Genomic DNA, 21,473 nt, shown 5'->3' with positions numbered 1-21,473 from the left:
TGCCGGATAGAATGATACTTTCAGCCGATAGAATGATAATTTTGCCGGGTAGAATGATACTTTCAGCCGATAGAATGATAGGTATTTTTGGTGTATAAAATGACATTTTTGTTTAATAAAATGATACTTTTACTTGATAAAATGATAATCTAAGCGGATAAAATGACAGTAACCTTATAAAAATGATACTCTGAGTTGATAAAATGATACGTTTACTGCTTTATGATAAAATGATAGGTTTATTGCATAGAATGATAGTTTTGCCGGATAAAATGATACTCTGATTTGACTGACTGATAAAATGATAAAATGATAGTATATGTTAGGTTTATTGCATAGAATGATAGTTTTTCCGGATAGAATGATACTCTGAGTTGATAAAATGATACTTTTAGCTTATAAATGTTAGGTTTACTGCATAAAATGATAGTTTTGCCGGATAGAATGATACTTTCAGCCGATAGAATGATAGTTTTGCCGGGTAGAATGATACTTTCAGCCGATAGAATGATAGGTATTTTTGGTGTGTAAAATGACATTTTTGTTTAATAAAATGATACTTTTACCTGATAAAATGATAATCTAAGCGGATAAAATGACAGTAACCTTATAAAAATGATACTCTGAGTTGATAAAATGATACGTTTACTGCTTTGTGATAAAATGATAGGTTTATTTCATAGAATGATAGTTTTGCCGGATAGAATGATACTCTGAGTTGATAAAATGATACTTTTGACTGACTGATAAAATGATAAAATGATATATGTTAGGTTTATTGCATAGAATGATAGTTTTGCCGGATAGAATGATACTCTGAGTTGATAAAATGATACTTTTGACTGACTGATAAAATGATAAAATGAGCAAAATTCAGAAATTAAATGAGCGAAGTTTGGATACGTAAATTTTATCGTGAGCGAAATGACATATTTACCCCCGTGCTTTTTTTTATGAAGTAAATCTAAATTTGAATCTAGACCACGTGATTTTAAAAATGTGTGGTCCAGATTTAGTTATAGGGTTATTACGAAAATTGGGATTATCATTATAATGCACCCTTTTATATATATATATATATATAGGAAAATGATCAATACAAAACTTGATCTCAATACAAAATCCAGACCAAATCTTGACCATGAGATTTGACAATCCAATGGTCAATAATTAAACAAAAACACGGAGGGTCATTGTAAAGCAGTTTTATGTCATATTATAAATTTTGAGTTTGAGGTCATGTTAAGATCATTTCATGTCATCCTTACTATAATGACGTAAAAATAAGCTTACAATGACCTAAAAATAAATTTTGTATGCTTGGTTCTGCATTTTTGTATTAAGAATGAGTTTGCATAGATCAAAACCATATATATATATATATATATATATATATATATATATATATATATATATATATATTTTGAATTGAAGAGGAAATCATGGTTATATTTATAACTATTTTTATTCATATTGTATTTACTATCTCAATCTCAAGCATATTAACCAAAAATCGTGGAAAACGTTGTGTAAGTGATAGGATAAACCTCCTATCGGGTTGATCGGCGTCCGTAGATCGGCGATTGATAAATGTCTGTCGCGGGCAAGTCCCGTCGAGCAAGACGGGTCTCTCACTTTGGAGAAGAGAATGAACGATAATATTGATATTCTTGATTGTTTTCTCAAATGATTACAATAACTCATATTTATAATGCTAATAACTAACTTACTTAACAAGAAAACAAAGATATGGAAAAGATACGCAAATAAACAAAGATGTGGAAAAGATACGCAAATCTCTAATTTAACTAACTAAATAATGCTCGTATCAGTAAGTCGAATTATTAGAGAGGACTCTCCATTGAATCACCTATTTAAGAAATGTTTTCAACCCAAACAATGAAACAATTTCATCTTCTTCTTCTTTGCAAACCATTTACTATTTGAAAACAAATTAAGCTGAGTCATGAATTGTGTAATTTTGGTGTTTCTCTTGCTATTTGTGACCACCACCTTCTCTAAAGCACAAGCGCAGCTCCAAATAGGTTTCTACTCCAAGACATGCCCTAATGCGGAGTCCATTGTCAAATCCGTCGTGAAAGAAGCCACTCTCTCCAATCCACGAGCGCCGCCTATTCTTCTGCGTCTCCATTTTCACGACTGCTTCGTCGAGGTCTTAATTTCACGTTTTTCACTATTGGCATGCATTTGTAAGTTGATTTCAATTTTGGTCTAACTTTGCAGGGTTGCGACAGTTCCATCCTGATCGAAAATGGACCTGAGTCGGAGAATAAAGCCGCCGAACATCTAGGTATCAAAGGTTTTGATTATATTGCGAAAGCGAAACAGCTAATTGAGAATGAGTGCCCCGGGGTTGTCTCGTGTTCTGACATCGTCGCCTTGGCCGCTAGAGATGCTGTTGCTCTCCTAAGTCACTTGAAAAACTACCGCCACTCCCTCTTTGTCCTATGAAAAATACTACTAGTATAAATTATTTTTATTTTGATCCGTTTCTTAAAAATGAAAACTTTCTATTTTTTAAAAATAAAACATTTCTAATGAGGTATGACCTATTATCCACTAACAATGCTTCAATCACTTTTTTTCTATTTTTTTTGTTACTTTACCAATTATGCATTAAAATCAGTATCGTTTCACAAATTTTTATTTTTAGAAGACGGGGAAGCATAATATTGGACACATATGAGGCTATTTATGTTCTTTTTCTATGAAAACAAATTTTCACATTGAAAATTATGCGTGTGTATAGGTTGGAGGACCAATTTATGAAGTTGAAACTGGAAAAAGAGATGGTAGAGTTTCAGACTCCAAGCTTGTTGTTGCTATGCCAAGAGTTGATGAGTCAGCCGATTCATTCATAGCCATATTCAAAAAGAAGGGTCTTTCAAATGAAGAACTTATCATACTTAGTGGTATAAATATTTATTTTTGTCACATTTCATCTCTATGTAATAAATAATTAATATACGCTTGCACGTGTAGGGGCACATACGATTGGGACGGCCGCATGTTTCTTCATGCAAAAGAGTTATAACGCAACAAATAATTCCGACCCAGAGATCAATCCTCGCTTTCTACCGGAGTTGAAGCGGTTGTGCCCTAAGTACGGGGATGAAAATGTTAAGTGATGATGTGGCGAATTTTTGATGGGAATAAATGCAAGTAATAAATGATCACAACACGGGAAATTACGTGGTTCGATTTACTGAGGTAAATCTACGTCCACGGGAAGAAGAGAGGGCAAATTTGTATTGCTTGGTCTCGCTTACAGATTACAATACTGATTTGCTATAAGATTCAGGATCTAGAGAGCTTAACCCTGGTCTATCTGATCTAAGTTCTATTTATACATTCGAACTAAGATCGTGGTTTGCAGCCCTGGTAGTGGGGTTGATAACTGCTTAATACCACTAAATAGATCGTGGGTGTAATGGAGGTCGTGGAGATCCTGCATGGGTCCACTATCTCCTTGTTCGGTCGAATACTGAGACCGAACTGCTGAACTTTGCCGATCAGCTTTTGCCGATCTGAGAGTTGAGCTCGATTGGTCGGCTTTTACCGAGCTATAGGCTGTGACCGGACTCTTTGGTTGTGCCGAACTGATATCAGCTTTTGCCGATCTGAGAGTTGAGCTCGATTGGTCGACTTTTACCGAGCTATAGGCTATGACCGAACTCTTTGGTTGTGCCGAACTGATACTCTTTCTTGGGTTTTGGGCTGATGGGCCGTCACTGCTATTGGGCTCGCAATTATTGTTTAGTTGTTTAGTTCGTATCCCATCACCACCCCCCCCCGAAAAGCGAAGTGAATCACTTCGGCATTTTGGATAAGTGTAAGGGGGAGGCAGGGGACGTGCTCTGCACGTGTCTGCATTAAATGTGACAGCAAATCCGGCCAGAGAATCCAGAAAAGGTGGGATTTGAAACGGTGCGATGAATTTGAAATGCCTCTGCGAATCTGATAAATATTTCCTTTCTTCATCATTGGAACACTTTTGCGATTATTTCTTCTGCATTCTCTCTCTTTTTCGTAAAATATTCTTCCGCTTCTTCAAGAATTTCTTCAGACTTTCGACCATCAAAGAGTAAGAATCATGTCTTCTTCTTCTGAATCTGTTTCTGAATCAGGTAGTGGTAGGAAGGGGGGTAAGGGGTCTTCTGGCCGGAAAAGGTCCGGGGAGAAGACGGTAGAATATTTCCACAGCATTTTGAGTAAGGATACTGTGATATCCTTACACGAAAAATATTTTCTTCCTGGGGGGTTAGTGGTGATTCCCGACGACATTCATAGGGCTAACTCGCCGCCGGAGGGTTATGCCACCGTTTACGAAGCCTGCTTAGAATGCGGGCTTCGTTTCCCTCTTCCCCCTGCCTTTGTAGAGCTTCTTGATTTTTTTCAACTTCCTTTAGGTCAGGTGACTCCAAATTCTTGGAGGCACTTATCGGCCTTTGCTGCCGAGCTGCGTAGACTAGAAAAGGATCTGTCTCTGAGAGCAATCCTTAATTTCTTTCAGTTTAAGAGAAAGGGATCCTGGTTTTACTTGATCCCTTTACAGCCCTTCAGAGCATTCTGTAAAACCAAATGGCCGAAGTGGCAAAATCGTTTCTTTTTTTACAATAGGACAGCGGCTCCGGACTTTCCCTGGAGAGGGCCGAAGTCCGTAATTCCTCATCCTCGGGTAGAACCGTTGGACGAGCTCGAGGGCGAGCTCAATAAGATTCCCATGATTAGGAAACAGTATTCGGAATCTGAGCTCGTCAAGGGTGACTTCGTGTTCGATATCTCGTCTTCGGACGAAGAGACTGAGGGTGAGGATTTCTTTTTTATGCTTTACTGCTTTAACGACGAAGACTAACCTTGTTTTCTTGCTTTTTGGCAGTGAACATGCTAAACAAGCTCGGTCGCAAATCCTCCGAATCTAATGAGCCGGAGAGACAGAAAGCCACCGGCTCGGCGTCTGATGCCGAGAAGAATCCGAAAAGGCAGAAGACCTCTTCTTCGGATCCAAAAAAGCCGGAGTCGACTTCGGCAAAGGGGAAGGGGAAGATTCAGAAACCCCCACGAGCGCCGGAGAAAGACATTGTCTTGGCGGCCCCTTCGGAACATGTCTGTGAGCCTTTTGCATGGCCAACGGACTTTGTAGAGGTGAATTCTCTTCTTGATTTTCTGGCCTTGCTTTTTTCCTATATTTTTTGTGGCCCCTCTGTTGACTTTTTCCTTTTTCCATTTTCAGAGGAACAATATGCTCTCCAAGCTCGTCGCCGTTGAACTCTCCAAAGCGTCCAACGATTATGCTGAGATGCAGAGGAAGTTGAATGCTGCTCGTCACCAGGCCGAACAGGCTCGGGCAGACTTTGAGAAGGCAAGGGCCGCTAGGATCTCGGCTCAGGATGAAGCTCAGCGTGCCAAAAACCAGCTCATCATCCAGAGAGAGCAATCTAAACAGAGGGAGGCTGCCGCCGTGGTTGCTCAGGGGGAGGCTCTCCGTGTTTTCGCGGAGAAACTCTTTTTGAGCAATCAATTTTCGGCCTTTATCGGTGATCTGCTGAAATTGATGACCGATAACGCTGGGCAGGGACCCGAAGTCGTCCTGCCGCTGTATGGCCGAGAGATTTCAGCTCGTCTCCAGAGTCTGCCGCTCCTTGAGGAGCTTGCTTCTTCCTCGGTCCTGCTCTCTGCTGAAAGAGTCCGTAACTGCCGCGCTGACCGGGACGAGAACATGGAGGCCATCTTTGCCTCCTTGGGACCTGTTTCACCCGCTTCAATCTTTAACGAAGAGGGTGGGCAGGAAAACGAGGCCGGCAAGGAGACCGAGCAGACGGATCAGCAGGCCGGCGACGGGCATGCCGAGCAGGAGGTGCAGCAGATCGGCGATGGGGGCACCGAGCAGGCTGGAGGGAGTAGGGAGGCCGAGGCTGAAGCCGAAGTAGACAAGGAGAAGGAGGCTGAAACCCACAGAGGAGCCGGAGACGAAATTGGCGGAGTATGATTTCGTCTCCCTTCTCTTAGTTTAGTTTCTCTCTCCTTGTAAAATGGACTTGAAGCCCTCCTTGTGTAAAAATTTTTTCTTGTGAATGAAAAAATTCTTCTTTCTACACTCGTGTCTTCTTTATAGCTTTTCGTAATCTCTTTTACTCCTGTTGTGGTTTACTGCCTGCTCGGTAAACTGAAATGCCGAACTGACATAGCTGCTTTGTATTCTTAACTCTAAGGAGCTGGAGGTACTTCACTGGAAGCGGCTATACTCTTCGGCTTTAAACGAAGCTGAGAAAAAAGCCATAGATGACCAGGTGAAGTATGACGAACTCTTGGCTCGGTTAGTGGAGCTGGAGTCCAACAATAAGGACTTAAAGTCCATAAAGAAAGATCTGGAGGCCGAGCTGAACACTGTCATCGCTGAGAGGACTGCATATGAGGATTTCATCTGCGGGCGCGGGGGAATGACTATATCTGAAGTTCAGAATCAAGTTGATGAACTGTGGGAGGAGCTTCATGTACTCCGGAAGAACAATGCGCTGGAGAGCTCGGCTTGCCAACAAGTTGTGAAGTCATTGCGGCGCTTGGCTTCTCGGTACGACATCATTCTTTCCCGGCGTCCCTCAATCGAGAGATTCCTTAGGCGTTTCCCGCCAACAGATGCTCACACTCCAACTCAAACCTCTAATCCACTTGCTCAAGATTCTACTCCAAACCAACAACGGACTCAGGATGAACCGGAAACGTCAAGACGAGAACGTACTCCAAGTCAGCAACGGACTCCGGAGCAACCGGAAATGTCAAGACGAGAACGCCCTGAAGTTCGTAGAGGAGTTGTGATTATGAGTGAGCAAGATCAGCGGATGCTTCGTGAAGAGACTCTTCGCCGCCGAGGTGCTAGAACTTCCCGGACTCAGGGAAGGGGCGGTAGGTCGATCAGAGCATCTCGTCGACCTACTTATTCTTCAACTGTTCGGAACACCCGAACTCAGCATCATGAGGATTTTTTGGATAGGTGGCTCAACTTTAGAAACCGTGGACAGTAGAATAGTCCTTTGTAATGGTGTAACGCCTTCTCGTAGGGCAGCGAAATTGTATGCCGAACAAGACTTAATAAATGAAATTTTTTCATTTCGCTTCTATCACTGCGTATTTACAGTTCAGCGATTTTTTATTTCATTTATTGTACTCGTCCGCGGTCTTATGAAGAAAACTCTTCTTTGGCCGGACTCGTCCTCAGTCTTATGAAGAAAACTCTTCTTTGACCGGACTCGTCTTCGGTCTTATGAAGAAAACTCTTCTTTGACCGGACTTAGTTTGTGTCCTTATTTGGCGAGTTTTATCGCTTGGATTGGACTTTCCCTTTGTGTCCTAATTTGGCGAGTTTTATCGCTTGGATTGGACTTTCCTTTTGTGTCCTAATTTGGCGAGTTTTATCGCTTGGATTGGACTTTCCCTTTGTGTCCTAATTTGGCGAGTTTTATCGCTTGGATTGGACTTTCCCTTTGTGTCCTAATTTGGCGAGTTTTATCGCTTGGATTGGACTTTCCCTGGTTGACCGAAGTGGTTTTCGGCTTATTGCAGTCCGTTTCAGACGAACTGCTTGTTTCTTAAGCTGAATTGTGGTCTTGTATCTTCCTTAGAAGCTTGGACTCACAATTGTCTTTAATACATGATCTAAAAAGGGGATCAGCCTTTAAAGATTAATATACCTCAGTAACATTTATAAGAGACAAAACGCACATAGAGACTAAACGCACATAAAGACAAATAAAAAAGACCAAAAAGATTTTAAACTTTTATAAAACGACCAGCATAAAGGACAAATAGAAACATGAAAGCACATATCCCTAGGACCGAACTAGATACAAGACTGACCGGACCTTGTCTCTTACAAATGGAACTTCTTGAGGTTGGAAATATGCCATGTTCGGGGTACTTGTTCTCCTGACATGTGAGTCAATTTATAAGACCCTTTTCCCAGGACTTCTGACACCCGATACGGACCTTCCCATGTGGGTTCAAGTTTGCCCAGCTTTTCTGCTCGGCTTACTTCATTGTTTCTCAATACGAGATCTCCCACTTGAAACTGCAGCTTTTTCACCCTTTGGTTATAATACCGGGTTACTTGCTCCTTGTACTTGGCTGCTTTTATGCAGGCCAGTTCTCTTCTTTCTTCGGCAAGATCTAGTTCGGCTCTCAGTCCGTCATCATTCAGTTCTGTTGAGAAATTGAGTGTTCGGGGGCTGGGTATGCCGATCTCAACCGGAATTACGGCTTCAGTGCCGTACACTAGACTGTACGGAGTTTCACCGTTGGAGGTTTTTGGTGTAGTTCGGTAAGACCATAGGACTTGAGGAAGATTTTCTACCCATTGTCCTTTGGCTTGTTCTAACCGAGCTTTTAATCCTTTCACCAAAATACGGTTTGTTACTTCCGTTTGTCCGTTTGCTTGTGGGTGAGAGACCGAAGTGAACCGCTGTTGAATATTCAACTCTTGGCACCAATTCTTGAATGTCTTGTCGGTGAACTGAGTCCCATTATCCGAAATGAGGATATGGGGTATGCCAAATCGGCAAACTATGTTCTTCCAAACAAAATCCAATGCCTTCGAGCTCGTTATCGTAGCTAATGGTTCAGCCTCCACCCACTTTGTGAAGTAGTCCACGGCAACGATCAAGAATTTCATTTGCCGAGGAGCTTGTGGTAGTGGTCCTACTATGTCTATGCCCCATTGCATAAAAGGCCAAGGGCTTTGCATAGCACATAGATCGGTCTGCGGCATCCTTGGGATATTTGCATGGATTTGGCACTTCGTACATTTCTTAACGAGCTGTACTGCTTCTTGTACCAAAGTTGGCCAATAATATCCCCATCTCAGAACTTTTTTAGCTAAAGCTCTAGCTCCGATGTGGCTGCCGCACGATCCTTCATGAACTTCTCTAAGGATGTAGTCCGTCTCTTCTGGTCCTACACATCGCAATAACGGTTGAAGGTAGGACTTTCTATATAGGACTCCTTCATGAAGTTCATACCGAAGTGCTCGGCATGTGATTTTCCGAGCTTCTCTCTTATCCTCGGGCAGTTGTCCTTGATCTAGATACTTTGATATTGGCGTCATCCAGTTCGGCGAGCTGGTTACTGAAAGTACCTCAGCATCATCAATGCTTCTGTGCGGTAATTCCTCCACTTTTGAGCTCGGATATGAGGCTAACTTGCTTAAAGTATCTGCTCGGCCATTTTCCGCTCTGGGAATGCGGATTATCCGAAAATAAGAGAAACTTCGGCTAATGCTTTGCGCTTTGTCCAAGTATTTTTTCATCCTTTCATCTCGGGCTTCACTTGTACCCAACATGTGATTCACTATGACTTGTGAATCACAATGGATTTTGAGAGATTTGATAAATAGACTTTGCGCTAACCGAAGTCCGGCAAGAAGGGCTTCGTATTCGGCTTCGTTATTAGTGGTTGGGAATAAGAACCGAAGTGAATAAGTTACCTCGTGTCCGTCGGGAGCGATAAGTAGAATACCAGCTCCACTCCCCGTCTTATTCGAAGCTCCATCTACGAATCCAATCCAACAGTCCGGCGGCTCTACTTCGGGTTCCTGGGGCTGTGTTGGTTCATCATTGGTAGGGCTTTTCTGTTCGGCAATAATAGGGATTGCTTGATCGAACTTTGCCTCTACCAGAAAATCTGCCAAGGCTTGTCCCTTGATGGCTTTCCGAGGTAGATATTCTATTGAATGTTCTCCCAACTCTATGGCTCACTTGGCAATTCTGCCTGATGCTTCAGGCTTAGTCAAAACTTGCCGAAGTGGAAGATCGGTTAAGACGCATACCTTGTGAGCATAGAAATATGGCCGCAGTCTCCTTGCTGCATTTACTAATGCCAGAGCAATTTTTTCCAGAGGTTGATACCTTGTTTCGGGACCTCTTAATGCTCGGCTTGTAAAGTAGATAGGACGCTGCTTTAGGAGTTCTTCTCGTACAAGTACCGCGCTAATGGTTTGATCTGATGCCGCTAAATATAAGAATATCACTTCGGCATCTGTTGGAGCAGAGAGAATAGGGAGTTCGGCTAAATAACTTTTGAGTTCGTCAAAAGCCTTTTTCTGTTCGGCTCCCCACTCAAACTTCGGTGCCTTCTTCAAAACATTGAAGAACGGCAGTTGCTTTTCGGCTGCTTGGGAAAGGAATCTATTCAGTGCGGCTAGACATCCAGTTAGCCTTTGCACATCATGTATGGACTTCGGCATTGCCATGTTCTGAACAACTTGAACCTTTAGGGGATTTGCCTTGAGTCCGTCCTTTGAAACCCAACAACCCAGAAACTTTCCCGAATCTACCAAAAAGGTACATTTTTGGGGATTGAGTTTGAGGTTGGCTTTTTTGAGCACGTCGAGAGTTGATTTGAGATTGTCTTCGTAATCCGAAGTGCTTCTACTTTTAACAACTATGTCGTCAACATAGACTTCAACCTCTTTTCCGATCAGGTGCCGAAATAGCTTGTCTACCATCCTTTGATATGTGGCTCCGGCATTCTTTAAACCGAATGGCATCTTTTTATAAGCAAAAATGCCGAAGTCAGTAATGAAAGCCGTTTTTGAAGCATCATTCTCATCCATTAAAACTTGGTGGTATCCTTTATACAAATCAAGAAAACAGAAAATTTCGAAGCCTATCAAAGCTTCTACTTTTTTATCTATGTTCGGAAGGGGGTAGCAATCTTTAGGACAGTGCTTATTTAGATCGGTAAAATCTATGCACATCCGCCATCCTCCTCCTTTTTTCTTGATCATCACAGGATTGGCCACCCAAGAAGGATATTTTACTTCGAATAATACATCCGCTTTCAGTAATTGGCGGACTTCGTCATGGATGACTTGATTTCTTTCTGCCGCAAAGAGTCTTTGCTTCTGTTTTATAGGCCGGACTGAAGGATCAATATTTAACCGATGTGTAATTACCTCGGAAGACACTCCGGTCATGTCCAACGGAGACCACGCAAAGACATCTTTGTACTCTTTGAGGAGCTGGATGGTCTTTTCCCGGAGCAGAGGTGTTCCCGCGAAACCGATCTTCACCGTTCTGGATGGATCATCTTCGTATAACTGAACTGTCATCGAGTTCGGCTCCGGTGTGACTTCGGTCATTTCGCCTGCCTCTGACTCCGGCTGCTGTGATTGCTATGCTTGATGGTGCCGATCTGATTGCTCGGCACTTTTAAGCGCAATCTGCAAACATTCTTTTGCTCTCTTTTGATCACCTCGGATGACTGCAATCCCTCCTTTAGTGGGGATCTTGATTGTGAGGTGATAAGTAGAGCAAATGGCCCGAACTGTGTTGAGCCAGTCTCTTCCCAGGATGATGTTATACGGGGACCGAGCTTTTACCACAAAAAACTCGATCATCGTACTGGAGCTAGTAGGCGCTCTTCCCACCGTAATCGGAAGGCTGATAGTACCTTCAGGGCGGGTGTCTTCCTGGGCGAAACTTTTCAGAGGAAGTGGGGCCGGACTGAGCCGAGCTGGATCCACTTCCAGTTTATCAAAACATTCTTTAAAAAGAATGCTAACCGACGCTCCTGTTTCCACAAACACTCTGTGGATCAGTTTGTTTGCCACTCCGGCCTGAATGACAATCGCGTCTTGATGAGGAGAAATGGTCGGGACGGGATCTGCATCTGAAAACGTGATTACTTCCTCCTTCTTCAGCCTTTTATGCATAGGCTCCTCTCGATTGACGCCTCTGCGTTCTGCTTTTAGAGACGACTTAGTCTTCCCGGCTGGGAGAGCATCAATAGTCTGGATTACTCCGTCATATTGCGGCTCGTCATCGTCTTCGGGATCCTGTTGCCTTTTAGGATCCTGAGGAGCGCAGTTCGCACCTCCCTGTTTCTTATTCTTCTTCGGCAGCTTGCTTTGGTATTTTTTTAACGTCCCTGCTTTCACAAGAACATCAATACCTGCTGCCAAATTTCGGCACTCCTCGGTATCGTGATCGTGGTCTTGATGGTAGGAGCAGTACGTATCCTGACTTCGGCGCGTGGCTGATTTCGTCATCCGCTTTGGTTTTTGGAACATATCAGAATGCAGTTCGAAAATTTCCGCTCTCGACTTGTTCAATGGTACGAACTGAGCGGGCGGTTTCTCAAGATCGAGACGTGGTCCCAATCTGCCTTGTACCGGTGCCCTTTGAATTCTTTCAAAAGGAGTTCGGCGAGGAAGCCCCTGATCGCTATGATCGGGCTTCTTTTTGTCTCCTCTGGATGAGCTGTCTAAAGACCGTTTTCGACGGTCTGCCTCATCGGCACGAGAAAACTGGTCCGCAATGTCCCACATCTCTTGAGCTGTTTGCGGACTGCACTCAACGAGCTTTCTGTAGAGAGCTCCGGGCAGAATTCCATTTTGGAATGCCGAAATGACAAGTAGATCATTGAGATCATCTACTTGTAGGCATTCCTTGTGGAATCTCGTCATGAAGTCGCTAATTTTTTCATCGCGACCTTGACGTATAGAAAGCAGCTGAGCCGAAGTGATTCGGGCTTCCGCTTTCTGGAAGAATCTCCTGTGAAAAGCATCCATTAGATCTCTGTAAGATCTAATGCTCCCTTGAGGGAGGCTGTCAAACCACCTTCTTGCGTTCCCGATAAGCAGCTCGGGAAACAGCTTACACATGTGAACCTCATTGAGACCTTGGTTCGCCATATTATACTGATAGCGTCCCAGGAAATCATGAGGATCCACTAACCCGTCATAAGTCATTGACGGAGTTCGGTAATTCTGTGGCAATGGAGTTCTGGTGATATCATCCGAGAATGGAGTCTTCAGCGCTCCATACATAGCGAATCCGACATCTCTCCGGTATGGTGGAGATGGAGTTCTCCTGTGATTTCGGTAACAAGGAGGAGAAGGAACATGTCGGTGGTGAGGATTCTTTCTCCTGGAAGGTGCGACACTACTGCGGTAGTGACTTTCATGTCTGGAGGGGGAGGGAGAATCCGCCGTTTTCTTCTCCGGCTTCTGGCTCTTTTGCAGGAATGTTAAGAACTCATCCTGCTTCTCAGCCAAGAACGACTTGACAGCCTCATTCAAAGCGAGCTGCTGGGGAGGCTCGGTGCGATGACTTTTTGAGTGGTTTGTTCTTTCACCGTGAGAACTGGAGGCAGATTTCTCCCGAGGCTGTTTTCCAGACCTGCGGGCTGGACTAGCTTCCTCACCTTCATCACGGACGGAAGTACGGGTATTATGTGATCTGGTATGCATTTTTTTTTTTTTGGTGGAAAAGGATCAAAAACTCGCTTTTATCACAGTTTTGGTTCTCTGTTTCCCACAGACGGCGCCAGTGATGATGTGGCGAATTTTTGATGGGAATAAATGCAAGTAATAAATGATCACAACACGGGAAATTACGTGGTTCGATTTACTGAGGTAAATCTACGTCCACGGGAAGAAGAGAGGGCAAATTTGTATTGCTTGGTCTCGCTTACAGATTACAATACTGATTTGCTATAAGATTCAGGATCTAGAGAGCTTAACCCTGGTCTATCTGATCTAAGTTCTATTTATACATTCGAACTAAGATCGTGGTTTGCAGCCCTGGTAGTGGGGTTGATAACTGCTTAATACCACTAAATAGATCGTGGGTGTAATGGAGGTCGTGGAGATCCTGCATGGGTCCACTATCTCCTTGTTCGGTCGAATACTGAGACCGAACTACTGAACTTTGCCGATCAGCTTTTGCCGATCTGAGAGTTGAGCTCGATTGGTCGGCTTTTACCGAGCTATAGGCTGTGACCGGACTCTTTGGTTGTGCCGAACTGATATCAGCTTTTGCCGATCTGAGAGTTGAGCTCGATTGGTCGACTTTTACCGAGCTATAGGCTATGACCGAACTCTTTGGTTGTGCCGAACTGATACTCTTTCTTGGGTTTTGGGCTGATGGGCCGTCACTGCTATTGGGCTCGCAATTATTGTTTAGTTGTTTAGTTCGTATCCCATCATTAGGATCCCTATGGATCCAGTGACGGGAGACAGATTTGACAATCAACCCTTTCGAAATATCAAGAATGGATATGCCGTGTTAGCATCTGATGCTAGATTCTACGACGATGGTCTGACTAAACCAGTGGTGGATTTCTACGCCAAAGGGTCGCAGTTTGGGCAAGATTTTGCAAAGGCACTTGTGAAGATGGGCCGGATTGAGGTGAAGGTTGGGACAAATGGGGAGATTAGACGAATTTGTAATGCTTTCAATCGAGAATATTACACGAGATAATAATTAAAGAGATGAGAGGAGCATGAGACAATAATTAATGAAATTTTGCAAACATTGTATTCAATGTTTCAACAATGAAAACACTTCTATTATTATTATTATTATTATTATTATTATTTGGTTTTGTTTCAGGGGTATGTGTTATTGCGGGATTGGGCTTATTCCTCCCTAATTATAAAATTGGGCCATGTTTATAATTTCATTGTTTGGGATGTTGAGTAATCCTCACTGAAAGATTTTCATTATTTCTTGTGCCGAATTATATTTCTATGTTATTTCTCTAATTAGGGTGTACTTAAGATTCCAATTGTTTAATTTTCTGAGTAATTAAACCAATGGGAACGGATTTTAAGAATCAAATGAATTAATACATGTAATTAAGTTCTCAAACTTAATCAAACGTAAATTTATATACCTGAAATGCGACAGTAAATTACTGCAATTTTTTTGAGAAAAATATATCTCTCAATCTTTAAAATGTCTCCTTATAAAAACTTATTACAGAATAAAAGGGCTATTATAAATTTCTAATCAAAACTTTGAATAAAAGAAAAAAAAAATGGAAGATTGAAAAGGAGGCACAAAAATATTAATTGCAACCAAATAATTGACAGCTGTGGGATTTGAACCCACGCCCTTTCGGACCAGAGCCTAAATCTGGCGCCTTAGACCACTCGGCCAAACTGTCGGACATTTTACTTTTCTGGGTTTCATTTAATGGTCTAAAGAATTATGCATGCAACTTATGGTACATACATAGTTAAACAACTCTCCGTAACATTTTAGTACTACCACTTAATAAATTTTAATAACTGAACATAAATAAAAATTGTACTACCAGATTAAAAAATTACTTCGATGATTTTTGTGAAATGTTTAAAATTAATACAGTAGCTACCAAAATATTGTGTTTTGAATTCCTAAATATAATCATTGTAAATTAATCTGCAACTTAATCATTGTAAATTTCTGATTGTCGTATAAATAAATTTATCGTGGAAATCATGCCAGCCAATCTATGATACTATTACTCTATTAGTGAAACAATTTTAGGCCTATAATCTATAAGAACAAGTAGGATTGATTACTGAAACAAAATAGATTCATGTGTATCAGAAAATAGAGAAACAATAGAAATACTACTACAATACTAGTATTTGTTTGAAAATTACTAAAATAATACTACCTCCGTCTAAAAATAGAAACTATTTCCATCTTGGGTTGTCCATGAAAAATAAAAAACTTTTGAATTATTCTATTTTAGGACATGGATTCCACAATCCACTAACCCTACTTCCACTACTTTTTCTCTCTTGCCTTAATTCTTCTATTTTACTTTACCAATTCTACATTAAAACTCGTGGCGTTTCAAGAATTTCTATTTTTCGAAGGAGGTAGTATGGAGTAGCAGTTTATTTTTTTTGCTAATCTGAATACGAAAAGTTAAGGAAAGATAGTGTCATTGGTTTAAAGGTTTAATTTTCTACTAAACTTGTAATGGGAGGTGGTTAGTATAGTATACTCCTATAAAACTAGTGGCATATGCTTATGAGTTAGTCAAGAGTAGAGTCACATTATTAGCAATGTAATTGGATTTTGAACATTAGAAAAATTCATGTTCATACTTTTCAGCAATAATTTCAAATGTAATGTTATAGTGAGTAGTATAATAGAGGATATGATTAGAATTACTCAATTAACTTATCTACAATCCATGAAACTTAAAAAGAAACTAAATTTCAAAAACTAAATACAAGCAATTTGTATAAAAAACTCAGATAGTAATATTTGGATTTTTGAAGTTATGGAAATAACATCACGACTAAGATGGGAAATAAAATGCAAATTCAAATTCAAGATTACAGAGGAGTACTTCGTTTTGAGTTACTACATTGCTACAGAAATTACATACTAATAAGAAATTTAAACATAGCATCATCAAAGACAAACTAGGCAATCATCAAACCTACTACACAATAATTATATTAAAACTACAAATATGGCAAGAAATTTATTGGCAATCTTGCTAGCTAACCTGGCACAATGGGCGTCGTCATTTAAGCTCTACTCGTTCAAGCTTCTTCACCTCCACACGGAGGGACTTCAGATAACGAACAGCTTCATCAAGCACTGCCACAGAGCTCATCCGGTTAGCACCAGGCACAATCCCTCTCAACGCCTTCACCATCTTCCTCACACTCTGGCGTTTCTTGCTGTTGCCGCGGCTCTCAGTTGACTTCTTGAACAGTGACCTGCTCCTCTTGGACACCGACTCAAAGTTCGAACATGAATCCGGGGAGCTGCACTCATAGGGAGCGTTTGTTCGCGCTGTGCTCACTTCATCGCCAGATTCTTCGTCTTCTTCGTATTCCGTAGCAAGAAGAGCATCAATGTCATCCGAATCTTCTTTCAGTTGAGATGCTGTAGCTTCTCCTTCATCGTTAGCTTCCTTCAGACTGACGGTCTCTTGGAAGAGAGCCGTCTCGGCACCAAAACCGGGATAGAACATTTTGGAGCTTATCTCTGGGTGGAGCATGATCTGGCTTCGATTCTTGTTTTGGTCAAAGATTATGAAGTTTCTCGGACAGGCATTTGTAGGTTGGATATCAATGTTGCCAAAAGGCATACATGGGTTGATAATGTCAGGGGCAACAAGCCCGTCAAAGAGAGAGGGCATACGAGCATTTTGTGTGTGATAGCCCACTTGATCAGCGAGAGGGGGCATCCAGTTTGGAGGCAAGTTTGGCTGGTGGCTATGCATGAAAGCTAGTCTAGAAAGTAGGTCTGGAACAAATAACAAAAACGGTTTGGGTTGGGTTTCGAATTTGGACAGAGTGTAGGGAAAGGAACAAATTATTGACAAAAGGCTATTGGTAGAACTAAGTTGTATCCATCGAGGCTAAATGGTGCACACTATTTTTAACAAGTTCTCAGTTGATTTCAAACCAAATGATAACAAAGGTTTATCCCAATGGCCAGACTACGTAACAGGCTTAAGCAACTGACGGAAATATTCGGCCTGCAAGCAATAGATAAGCAAGAAAATAGTTTAGAAGCCAATTAAGCAGAACATTAGTAGATTTAACCATGCAGGTTGTATGATTCATCTTGTAACATCGAGCAAAAGCAAGAAAACAGCTTCACTACGAAATTCACGCACATAGATAAATACAATACTAAAACTCAATCATGAGACATTAAAAATAAATGATACACCGAAGATGCAAAATCAATCTAAAATATTGATCATAACACTAGCATATCATGTGAAACTGCAAAGGGAAATCCACACAAAATGATGTACAATACGAAAGAAGCACTAACCTGTCGAACTTGCATCAATTGGTAAAAAGCAATGCTTCCAATACTCATATTAATTTGTCCCAGTTGTTTTGCTTTCAGATTTTTCTTTCGATAAACAGCAATGTGCATTCTCACTTCCCCCACCACAACAAAATACAGCTAGTAGACGAGTCAACCAAAACAAGGCAGCTCAAGAAAACTTATCTGCAGAAACAAACTCAAAAGAGGTTATCGGCATGAAGTAAATCAGATTACTCAAAAGACGAAAACAACTAAATCAGCAGTGCATCCACACAACAACTAAAAAACATCCAAGGAAAGGAAATTTAAGGTTTATTGATCTCAATTAAGATTTAAACTTTTATGTTTACTACAAAATCACATGAGACATCATGAACTAGAGCTTCAAACAAAGACATGCATGCAAACAACTCTTCGGAAATCCTAAAATGTAAAACCACACATACTGGTCCTACGAAAAAAAATGTTTCAGGCAAACCAAAATATCAACGGGTTTCAAGATGCCACATAAGACAACAACGAAGACACATTTAAGCATTATATACAAATTTAAAATTTAAATCAAGCATTGAAGTATGCACAAATACTAAATGTCAGTATGAAAACAGAGAAACTCACCGAAAGAAAGCAATTTATAGGATAACGAGAAAAAACACAACCAATCGCATACACTTCCCAAAATAATTCGGAGCCCACGGCATGTTGATCTACTTCTTCAGCTCAATAGGTTTAAATTGTTTGGCACCTAACCCTTCTCTGTCACATGAGAAAACATAATCGAACACAAATCAATACCGGTTGTGGAATGGATATATAAATACAAACAGCATAACAATTGAATCGTAAAATCAACTATTTGTTTAAAAGAATTAAGGAGATATAAAACAGTCAACAGTAGTTCAGATCTCAGGTTTGAAAGCATTGAATCTAAAATGTGAGAGAGAATTCATCACAATACTTCAGATCTCAGGCTCAGAAACAATAAGCCAGAAACTTAATCACCGCAAAATCACATCCATAAAAAAGCCTAATTCTTCAATAAATGTTTATAGTTTATACAGTTCATAAAGGGGAATAAATCTGATCTCAGATGCAACATTTTAATATACAGGAACAAAATTAGACAAGAAAAGGTTACAACTTGCAAGAATTAGAGGTTAATTAGCTAACATAAGCACTAATTAGAGACACACATAACCCCAGATTGATTTAACCAATCACAATCCTAGAAAGTAGAAACCCCAAAATCTAAGCAAATCATAAGGCTCGCAAATAGATTATAAACAAAATACCCCGAAATCCAAAAAAAATCACCCAAAATTCAACAAATCAATTCATTCACACTAACAATCAACAAAATCAAGGAGAGATCACATGAGCTGAGCTGCGAAGATTACCCAAGAAAAAAACAGAAATTAGAGAAACCCAGAGCAGATTTAGTCGTTCAGATAGGATAACGAGCAAGCAGACTTTTAGAGAGATGAGTACTTATTATTGTTGGGAGAGATGGGAAAAAAGTAGTGGTGGAGTGGCTTGTGAAGATTATTAAATGCAGTAAGTATGGGGATGAGTGAGAGTTGGGGGGTGGGGGGGTCAAAGTAGGCGAAGGAGGGCCGTGGGATGGGGGATTTCCGTGCGATGCGGATGCGGCGGTGGCCGTCGGATGGGCGAGCACGCGTGATAAGAAAAAGGTAGGCGTCCAAGACTATGAAGTGTTTGACAAAATGCGTATCAAATATTGGAATTCGTAATATTATTTAATTCCTACCTTTCGACATTTTTACTTTTTATTTTCTTTCACTTGGTTTTACTTTCATAGCCTCGCCCATTCGCCTCCTTTTTTTAATTACTTCATCCATCCCATAAAATCAGAATTTAAAAATGGCACAGGTTTCATAATTCTATGTGATTTAGGGATGGATGCATGAAAAATACTCAATCTGTCTCATTAGGCCATTCATAATAAGGCTCATAAATTCGTCCTATGAGTCGGCAGTTTTATCGGCCCTATTACAAGCAACTAATAAGACTCATAAATTCGTCCTACGAGTCGGCAGTTTTATCGGTCCTATTACAAGCAACTGCCAACGAACCCGCCCTATGGATCGGGCGCCGATCATCAACGGATTTCTTGGGCGTAGGGATGGGCGCTATTACAGTATCTTTAGAAGATAAAATCGCCGATTTCTTCTTGTGTTTTTTTTAAAAAATCTATTTTTCTACTATATAAATACTACTTAGTATATTTTTCACCTCATTTATCACCCCTTCATTTCAATCTCTTCTCTATAAATATCATATTTTTTCTACTACTAGTTTTTTTTTGCTTTGTAATTTTCTAAAAAATTAAGTATGATTTGATATTGCCTTTAATTTACGTTATTTTGTTATTTTATTTTATTTGATAACACAAAAATTTTTAAAACAATAAAAATTATGGTGAAAATAGGGATAGACGGATTTTAAGGACATAATTTAGGACGCTATTACATATGATTGGGTTGGAAGATAAAATGTTGACGTCGCAGAAGGTAATACGGATAGACGGATTTATAGGGCATTACTGTGAGTCTGTGAGTGTCCTTAGTGTTGGGTAGTGCTCGTATTTCTTTTGTTGTCTCAATATAGTCGAATCATTTTTTATTACACAAAATCAACAAATTTAATTTGTCTTGTTTTATTATATTACTCCCTCCGCCCCACTCAAGGCATCCACATTTTCTTATTAGTTTGTCTCATTCAACATGTCATCTTTCTATATTTAGAAATAAATCTTCTCTCATCTATCCTCATTAAAATATTCAACTATGTTTTCTTCTTTACTTACTTCACCTAACTCCTTCTCCTAAAATCATGCCACTCAAGAATGTGGACATCTTAAATGGGACGGAGGGAGTACTATCCTTTACTTTGTTCTTTGTTACTTCTTCTTTTGGGATATTGGTCTCTAAAACCATGAACTTTGCCTAAATTTGGTATATCTCATGAACTTTGAAATTAGTTTATAATATCACAAACTTTGCATTTTGTTTGGTATTTCACAAACTCACTCAAATATGATATTTTCAGCAAAATCTTATTTTACGTAGGCAACCGTGATACGTTTTATGATATTTTAAACCACTTTTTAAGTTCATAACATATAGGATAAAAAGTTGCGTTGAAAACCACGTTGATTTAATTGTGTCAAGTATGATTAAAAAAAGCCTCTTAAGTTAGTCAGATATAGTAATAGACATCCCGTGGGAAATACCAAACAAAATACAAAGTTTGTGATATTATAGATCAATTTCAAAGTTCATGGGAAATACCAAATTTTAGGCAAAGTTCATAGTTTTAGAGACAAATTTCCCTTTTCTTTTTATCTTTTACTTTATCCCCTCAACTTATCTCACTAAATATTTATTTTTTAATTTCAATATCTAATAGAAATTCTTTAACATTAATGGGCCGGAAAGAATAAAATTTATGTACTATTAAATGGAAAATCTTTACAAAAACGAAGATTCTTTTGTAGGGGAAAGAAGCATAACACATCCAACATAAATAAGTATTGTATGGATAAATGAATAAGTTAAAACTAAATGTCTTTCACACTAAGTTAACATTATTGTTACAACCACATCAAGAACGCATTATGTACTGAAAATTTTAACGATTTTATTTCTTTAACTTTTCGTACGAAAAAGGCAACTTGAATATTGTGTAAATATAAATGCCAATAACTTAGGACTACTATAAAAATATGAAAATGAAAGGTTCATATTGTAACTAACCAAATTATGCGTAAGTCTATAACATGAGGAGTAGTGAGTAGTGACCGAGTGAGGATTGATTAGTTTAGTATTAATACGATGGAATAAGTAAATTGAG

General features: G+C 40.1%; 2 protein-coding genes and 1 non-coding gene across 3 annotated transcripts; 1 reads left to right on the top strand and 2 right to left on the bottom strand.

Annotated features, from left to right (window-relative positions):
- Window positions 1-1,966: 1,966 nt before the first annotated feature.
- Window positions 1,967-14,276, top strand: LOC121808721 (peroxidase 43-like). The gene is made up of 5 exons (XM_042209314.1): window positions 1,967-2,173; window positions 2,245-2,421; window positions 2,771-2,933; window positions 3,004-3,145; window positions 14,006-14,276. Exons 1-5 carry the CDS (start codon window positions 1,967-1,969, stop codon window positions 14,274-14,276), a joined length of 960 nt encoding a protein of 319 aa, XP_042065248.1.
- Window positions 14,277-14,884: 608 nt separating this feature from the next.
- TRNAL-UAG lies at window positions 14,885-14,964 on the bottom strand. The gene has a single exon. It is a non-coding gene; the product is annotated as a tRNA-Leu (tRNA).
- A 1,135-nt stretch (window positions 14,965-16,099) lies between these two features.
- On the bottom strand, window positions 16,100-19,155 carry LOC121808197 (transcription factor bHLH144-like). The gene is made up of 4 exons (XM_042208587.1): window positions 18,998-19,155; window positions 18,219-18,356; window positions 17,601-17,783; window positions 16,100-17,295 (listed from the first exon to the last, which is right to left on the bottom strand). Exon 4 carries the CDS (start codon window positions 17,035-17,037, stop codon window positions 16,330-16,332), a length of 708 nt encoding a protein of 235 aa, XP_042064521.1. The 5' UTR covers window positions 17,038-17,295; window positions 17,601-17,783; window positions 18,219-18,356; window positions 18,998-19,155; the 3' UTR covers window positions 16,100-16,329.
- Window positions 19,156-21,473: the final 2,318 nt, after the last annotated feature.

This window comes from Salvia splendens, chromosome 6 (assembly GCF_004379255.2).
Source record: "Salvia splendens isolate huo1 chromosome 6, SspV2, whole genome shotgun sequence".
Lineage (NCBI taxonomy): Eukaryota > Viridiplantae > Streptophyta > Magnoliopsida > Lamiales > Lamiaceae > Salvia > Salvia splendens.
This window is presented reverse-complemented; position numbering and strand designations above follow the sequence as displayed.